At 33.9% G+C, this 7918-nt stretch overlaps 1 protein-coding gene across 1 annotated transcript in view; it reads right to left on the bottom strand.

Moving 5' to 3' along the window:
• Positions 1-597: 597 nt before the first annotated feature.
• Positions 598-7918, bottom strand: part of LOC100163166 (protein giant-lens) — a 29042-nt gene continuing 21721 nt past the window's right edge. The window contains exons 2-4 of the mRNA XM_001948830.5: positions 4526-4702; positions 2951-3157; positions 598-1162 (exon numbers count right to left, since the gene is read on the bottom strand). Of these exons, the coding sequence (XP_001948865.2) occupies positions 944-1162; positions 2951-3157; positions 4526-4702 (603 nt within the window). The 3' untranslated portion in view covers positions 598-943. The remainder of the gene's footprint in view (positions 1163-2950; positions 3158-4525; positions 4703-7918) is intronic.

Raw genomic sequence — 7918 nt, 5'->3', positions numbered from 1 at the left:
TAACACAATATTTTAAATGACAAACAGCATAATAATATATTGTTATATATTATGTTGTCTGATGTTGAAAAAATTATGGACAATATCTACGATTAATTTAATATGTATGCATTTAACAGAATACAAACATTAATAAACTGGATATGTATTTGTAAGTTTTAATAAAAATATTTGTTTATTTTTTGTTTTTTTTTTTTTTTGATAATCAACGTCTTTAAAATTTCACAAGAAATAAATGTATTGTACAACTCACTCAAATTCTAAAATGATAATAATTATTTACACAAGATTACAATAAAGGTAAAAATAATGATGTTTTTCATTAAAAAAAAAAAAATAATAATAATAATAATAATAGTCCTATAATAAAGTCTAAAAGAAAAACATTCTAAACATTTAAATAACAAGAACATCATATAAAAAAAATGAATAATAATAATAAACCATTATCGACGTAGTAAAATATTTACACGATAAAACATATATTATTAATATTAATATTTATCTTAATGATTTTGGTATAAAAATAATTTAGTTGAATAAAATATAAATAATTTGTAATTTGTGTAGGAAAAAATGCTCTTCTTTTTTGATTTATTACAACAAAACAAAGAGAAATATATATATCTAAATAACCTCCGGAAATCGAGTCCCTACTTACTTAGTTGAAATCGAGTGATATTCCGTGTAATTTCGTTTTGTCCACCGGAAAATATAAAATTTTAAGAATAATAAATAATATGAATACAATGTGTATTTATATTATGTATCATCATCATTTGTTTATAATGATATCGTCGTAATGACAAAAATATTGACGAATTTATTAATCAAAGTAATTTTTCAAAAAAAAAAAAACGATCCCTTCGTGGTCGGTTACTGTCCACGTGGCCGGGCCGTTTAAGGGCTGGAGGGGTATGAGCGAGGGTACGTGGGTGCTGGTTTAGTTGGCCGATGGTTGCATACAATATCCGCTGTACGTCCGGATGTTCTCTTCCGAGTAGTTCTTACTCTGTATCACTCCCGCGTCCGTGTGATGGGACGGACACGCGTGTTCCGGCGGGCACTGGCACAGCGTGTTGGTGTTCACCTCGTCCACCATCTCCTGTCGCTTGCGCACGGTGAACAGCCGGCAAGGTTCCTTACGCTGGCACCGGAGCCTCTGTAACACAAAAAGTCAATTCCAGATTATAACAAGATACATAGTACCTAGCAGGGGCGGAGTGGCCCGGTGAGTTACCGAGTAAAACTCGATAGTGGGCCGGTAAAGTACGGAAAACTCAGTGGGCCGAATTTCTCTAATCCGGCCCTGCGTAGTAGGTATAACGCAAAAAAAAATAATACTATCCAAAACGTTTAAGGGGCAGTGGCGGATCCAGGGCTTAATTTTGGGAGGGGCATGGGGGGGGGGGGCCAAAGTACAAAAAGTTCGAAAATTGGCTAAACACAGTGTAAAACAAAGGTAAAACTACGGTGATTGGGAGGGGCAAATGCCCCCTTTAACCTCCCCCTGGGTCAACTACTGTTAAGGAAGGTTAGAACGTAATAATAATAATTACAGTGGATAAGTGGATAAGTCGAAAAAATTCAAATTCCCACGAATTTCGACTTATCGAGGTTCCGCTGTATAACAATTTTTGAAATTTTTGAAATTTAACTGCACACAGCTATATTTTTATTCTGTCAAATTGCTAAAAGTCAGTTACTACGCGTTCTCAGACCAATTTCTCGGGAAGTGGGATCAAATGCCCCAGATAAAAATTAAATTTATAAACATTTAAGTGAGTTCCTCCTTCTGACAAAATAATTAATGATATTTATTGCACGAATATTTTGAAAATATAATATGGCGTTTAATTATTATTTCATATCATCGTCCCCTAGTCGCCAATTTTGTTGATGACTACCTATATAATTCTATATAACGCCACGACGTCTATTCAATGGTCCCGGATCCTTTGCGAGAGTTAATTCAACGCCATCCAATTATTATTATTATTGTTGTTTTGTAGTTCAGACAGAATACACTATAGAACAAACGGTAAATTCATCAGCGTATGGTTCACGCGGGCTCGTATCGGTATCGCTCTTATATAATATAATAATAATTAATAGGATAGAGTCCCCGTACAAGTACCAGCTAGCGGCCACTCGATGAAACAACGACATTATTATTTTTTCCCTTCGACAAAAAAAAATCTTTTGTGATGCTCGGAAGGCGTGCTATTATATTATATAATGACACCATTGAAATATGTTTTAATATGGAGTATCCGCGCGTCGTGTAAATATAGCTTTTCCGGCAAGTACCAGTACGCTTTGCACTGCGAAACTCGACTACTCTGGGGGCGCATACGCTGAATCGGTTAAGATTTTTATTTAACGTAACCGCACGTGTGAACTGAACGAATTTAATGTACTTACCATTTTACCTTGTTATATTATGCGAGATGGGCTGCCTAACTCAATAATATCGTCGGCCGGATTTAGGATTTGATTTTTAGCTGCGTTGCAGGTTAATCTTTAATGGACCAACCGTTGGTCGCTAAATCACTCGTAAGAGATTATCAGCTTGCTAATTATTCGTTAAATGTTTAGTGATTTTTTATGCGATCCGGCATAATTTTTGCACAAATATACATCGTTTAAATTTAATATTATGTATTTAATATGGAACAAAACCCCAAGAAAGGACTACTATATTGTGTAAGGTGTAAGTACATAATATATTCCATACAAAATATGGAAAATAAATATTTCATCGATAGTCAACTATAAAATATGATTATTCGACTGTCGAAGTGTCTGTTTGGGAGGGTTAATTCATATGTTGGAGATGGGGTCTACAACGCCTGCTTACGTTGAACCCACTCTAAAAATCGATTCTTAACTGAACGCTTTTTCAACGATCTTAACACATTAACTATATATGGTATGCACTGGTACTTACGCTCTGCGGGGAGCATGCGAACGAGTACTGGTAACCGATCTGTTTGGACTCGGTCTGGTACGCTTGCCGCTTCAGCAGGTAGGCGACCGAACCCTTGGGACAGTGACAGTGCACCGTCTGCAGCGTACCATTTCCCTCGCTGCGCAGTGTCCACGCCATGTCGCGGAAGTAACGACATTTGGGCAACATCTTGATGGGCTCGCATAGCTAGATGGGAATTAAGATATTATTAATATCGTTTTATGGTATAAGAATACAATATATAGTATATAAAAAAATTAAATAAATAATAATATACGTTATTAAAGAATACAATTATATGTACCTATATATCCCTTATTTATGTGCATTATAATTTATAGCTTGTTTCCTTCAATAATTAATTCATTCAGATTTTCAAGTAAGTATATATACTTTAACACCATATTATGCTATTTAAGAATTTTTCATGTCATCTGGTGTCAATACAAATTATTTTTTCAAATCTGTACAACCTTTTTTACTGTATATTTTTAAGAAGAACATTCTATTTTGAATGTTGAATATAATATATAAATCGAAGTTCAAACGAGTAGGCCCTGAGTTATTAAGGATTAAGTACTGAGGAAAAAAGTCCATGAATCATGATAATAGGTTAAAGATATGAAGGCTAATAGGCAATATGGTCATCTGAAAAATTATAGCTATTAATTATTAGATATACGTTTCATAGTTTGTAAAAATTATCTGTATATGATAAATACTAGACTAAAATATTACATCTATTGATCTATCTAATATTTGATGCAAAAGTAATACCACATAATTAAAGACAAATGTCCTTACATTCCTTAGTAGATAAATAAAGTTAAAGTAATACGCCTAACTCAGAAACTATGATTTCGAATATTTTGATTTAGATTCATCGACATTTTCCAAAAACATCACGTGTTCAACAGTTTACAGTGAAAAAGGATGGTTAGAAAAAAATATGTTTGAAGAGCCAAGGCCCACGGGACACTAGTAAATGTATATAAAAATATAGTCTTTAAATTTTAACTATCTATTATAGGTAGTTTGAAATTCCAAAAATCAGGATTTGAATAAATATGCATTACTTATAAAAGGATAAAGGGAGGGGTGACGATGCCTTGGGCGAATGATCATTTAGATTGATGCACACATAATAATTTATTATTCGCTGTCGTGGGTTCACATGCTCGTGGATTTATGCGCACAAATCATTAACAGCAGTCATTGTGCTGATAACAAAAACAGGTGGGGATGTGTATGCATTTATTATTTTTTTTTATTGAAATCTTATCGAATTCGAAACGATCGATCAAACGGAATGATTCTGACGGGTCTTATATTCAGTATTTCAATACCGTATGTGATGCACAGACATAAGTTATGTAAACTATAATATATTATTATTATATACATAATATAACAATAACAAAATATTATATTGTGCGATATCGGCGGCGCAAGGGGCGCTTTCGAGGTAAGGTGCACGCGCGCGCGTAAAGCCCAGCCGCGGTGGATTTTCATGACTTGTGTGTTTTTTTTATCTTTTTTTTTGTGCTTATTTACCTTGAACTGCCTCGTTTTGTCGGTGATGGTGTGCCCGTCAGCCGGCGACAGCATTTGCGAGCACGGCGGCACGCCCGGTGGACACCTGCACTGCCTCTCCACCCACGGCCATTGATACATGTCCACCTTGCTGCACACCGCCCACTTTTCGCACACCGGCAACTCTTCCTCCGAGCTCTGAAATATAAATAAAAACACAGATGCGATTATTACACGAGCGTCGAATTACGAAACCGTAAGGATATGTACAAATTAATAACGACAACGCGAGGAAAATGATGATAATAATAATATGATAATACGACGATGAAATTAGTAAACCAGTATAGTAACAATATCATTACGATACCTGCGCGCGTAGGGTCGCACCCACTCGGTTTGGAGAAATGTCTTATGAAACTGCATCATATAGGTACCAGGTACCAGCTTAATACATAATATATAATATTATTACTATTAAGTGTGTGTGTGTGTGTGTGTGTGTGTGTGTGTGTGTGTGTGTGTCCATATTATAATACCCGAGCGATGGCCCCGAAATAAATAGAAATTATCTATGGACTATTAGAATAATATAATATTTAAGTAGTAGGCTGTTGTAGGCATATTGCGGGTACGTAATAATTGATTTGAATATTACGATGCGTGAGCGATTTAATTCCAAGCGATGAATAGTAGTTGATATAGTGTTATTTTATTACCTAGTTATAATATTATAGTTATTGGAGATTTCGTATGTTTTCACGATGCTATAATTTATTGCAATCTTTTATTGTTTATCTGGCTCTGCAACGATCAAGTTGTGATGTCATCGAAATTAAATATTCCCGTTTAATATTTTTTTTTTGTAAGTGATACGATCAATACCTAAACCAATATTCCTCGGATACCACAGATACTCAGAGCCCTACTTATGGGGTGGGAGGAGGGGCTAAGGTGGCGCAGTCCCGGGCACCGACATAAGTAGGAGCCCGCATATATATTACTGTATATTACTGTATATTACTGTATTACAGTCAAATACGTTTTATTTATACGAATCAACATTAAATAATTATACTTATACTTATATTATATAAGTATACTTCTAATTATAGACTTATTTATTTATTATCTTAAAAATATATTGAATATAAAAAAAACGATATTGTAAAAAAAACTGAATTTATAATTTAGGTTGATAGGTCTCACCAAAAAATTAGCCCCTGGCCCCGAAATCCCTAAGTAGGGATCTGCAGATACCACGTGCTATACCATCTATAATAGTATAGTAGATAAAACTATTTATCTTTATAGTATACTACAAACAAATTCAGATTAGATATGAAAAAAAAAAAAATGTTTAATCAAATCTTAGCCGCCCGCGATATTACAACAAGATGATTAATTTATTACGCTATTTAGAATTAACCGCCACGTGTTGCTCAGTCGCTTATACAGTAATAATATTATTTATGTTAATGCAATCTGTTTGTTATTTATCACAAATAGTTCATTTACGCATCAATCGTTTTTTTTTCCATAATATTGTATCATAATAATTTGCTGCGCATTACAAGTTACAACTGCAGTCAATATAATATTATTATGCAGCCGTGAGACATATACGCACATACAGTGTATAATAATAATATTATGTTTATTGAAATGATTTGATTAGTAGGTACTAACGTAAATAATAAGGATAATAATGCAACTATCTAATACTAAGAATTTATTTAGAACGTATTTTTTATACGAAATAAAAAATGAGGTGACTTAATGCATTTTTTCTTGTTTAAAGTAGGTCATTATTTTCAATGTCGTCACGATTATCAGAATGTACCCATATAACCACGTCGTAATTCTTTATATTTTTCGATAAACTTTGGTGTCGATTTAGTTCGAGTCGGTTAGGTACACTGGGGTAGTGGATATAATACATTAAAACACGTTTAGACGTGTGTGGAGAAATACGATTGTCGTGCACTACATTATAGGTACATACTTTGGAACGACCCATTGTTTGTGATAGCACGTATTTTATGTAAGTGCAGGGTGATAACACTAATGAGTGTTGAGTTTTTCATAAAAAATGGAACTGTTAAGCAAAAGCTGCTGCACGCATCGACGTGGCTGCAGCTGTGCGATATTTTTCATTTTATTGTGATCCGTGGGTATCACGTATAGGACATGTATAATATTATAATATAATATTATTGTTAGGCCTACCTTTATATTTATAAAGTATTATAGTGAACGATAGTCGCAAAAGGCGAGCGGCTATTTGGGAATCGTCAGTATTTACTAATTATAGATTTTACTTGGTAGAACCCCCCCCCCTCCCCCCAATCAATATCGGTCTTCAAATTGCCTATATGAGATAGTGAACAGTGCCCGAATAGAGTAGAAATGCAGTTTAGAGTTTTTTTTGGTATTATTATTTAATTTGTAAAATTACACAATCCGCTTCGCGCCCGAACAGCAGAGACGGGCTCGATATAATATTATTATGGATCTGAATATATTATTATTACAACTAAATTATTTGTAGCGATCGACGGACATCAATCCGTAGCGAAAGAGATTTGTCCATTTGGTAGTATATACATAAAACAAGCTATCGAATAGTACTTCCCAACATCGTAACATTCGTGTATAATAAGTCATTTGGATTAAGTAGAAGACACCACGCGGAGGTTTTATTTATCTCGCACGATGGGGCCCGTGGGCCGCCGCTGGCCAATATCTACTATATGATATGTATTATATTGTGTTATTTAAGTCTCCTAATATAGTACATAAATATATATAATATTATGTAATATATTATAGTATTATGTGTATTATAATGATATGATAATAATATCTATACTCATTACTCAATGTTATTACCTATATGTGTATAATATGATGGCAATGTTTTGAAGTTTGCAAAAGATTTCGTCTTTTACCAAAGATTCGTGTGACGTACGTATAAGTTTGTTTATGTGAATATTGGACGTTGTAAAAAACCGTCGACAGACGTAATCATCGTTAAAAGTTAAAATATTATACAGTGTGCGCGCAACTCCACTCCAATATATATATATAGGTATAATATACAGGGCCGGAGGTATAATATCTGTAATAAAAACTCTCGTTTGAAAAATATGTTTAAATATCCATAAAATAATATAATATATTAATATGTCATCGACTTTTGGCTGTTTCAATACATATAATCTGTTTGTGTAGTGTGTGTTTATATAGAATATAATAGATCGTGTGGATTATAATATGCCTACCGCAGCAGTGATGATTGCATCTGGGGGATGATGCGAACGAGTGCAAGGGGTGGAGAAAACCAGAATTTAGATTTCATTCAATACTGTGTGAGTTTGTATGGTAAATTAGTGAATGGGTAGATAATGGTTG

This window comes from Acyrthosiphon pisum, chromosome A1, assembly GCF_005508785.2.
Source record: "Acyrthosiphon pisum isolate AL4f chromosome A1, pea_aphid_22Mar2018_4r6ur, whole genome shotgun sequence".
In the NCBI taxonomy this organism is placed as follows: Eukaryota; Metazoa; Arthropoda; class Insecta; order Hemiptera; family Aphididae; genus Acyrthosiphon; species Acyrthosiphon pisum.
Note: the sequence above shows the minus strand (reverse complement) of the source record. Positions and strands in the feature narration are given on the sequence as shown.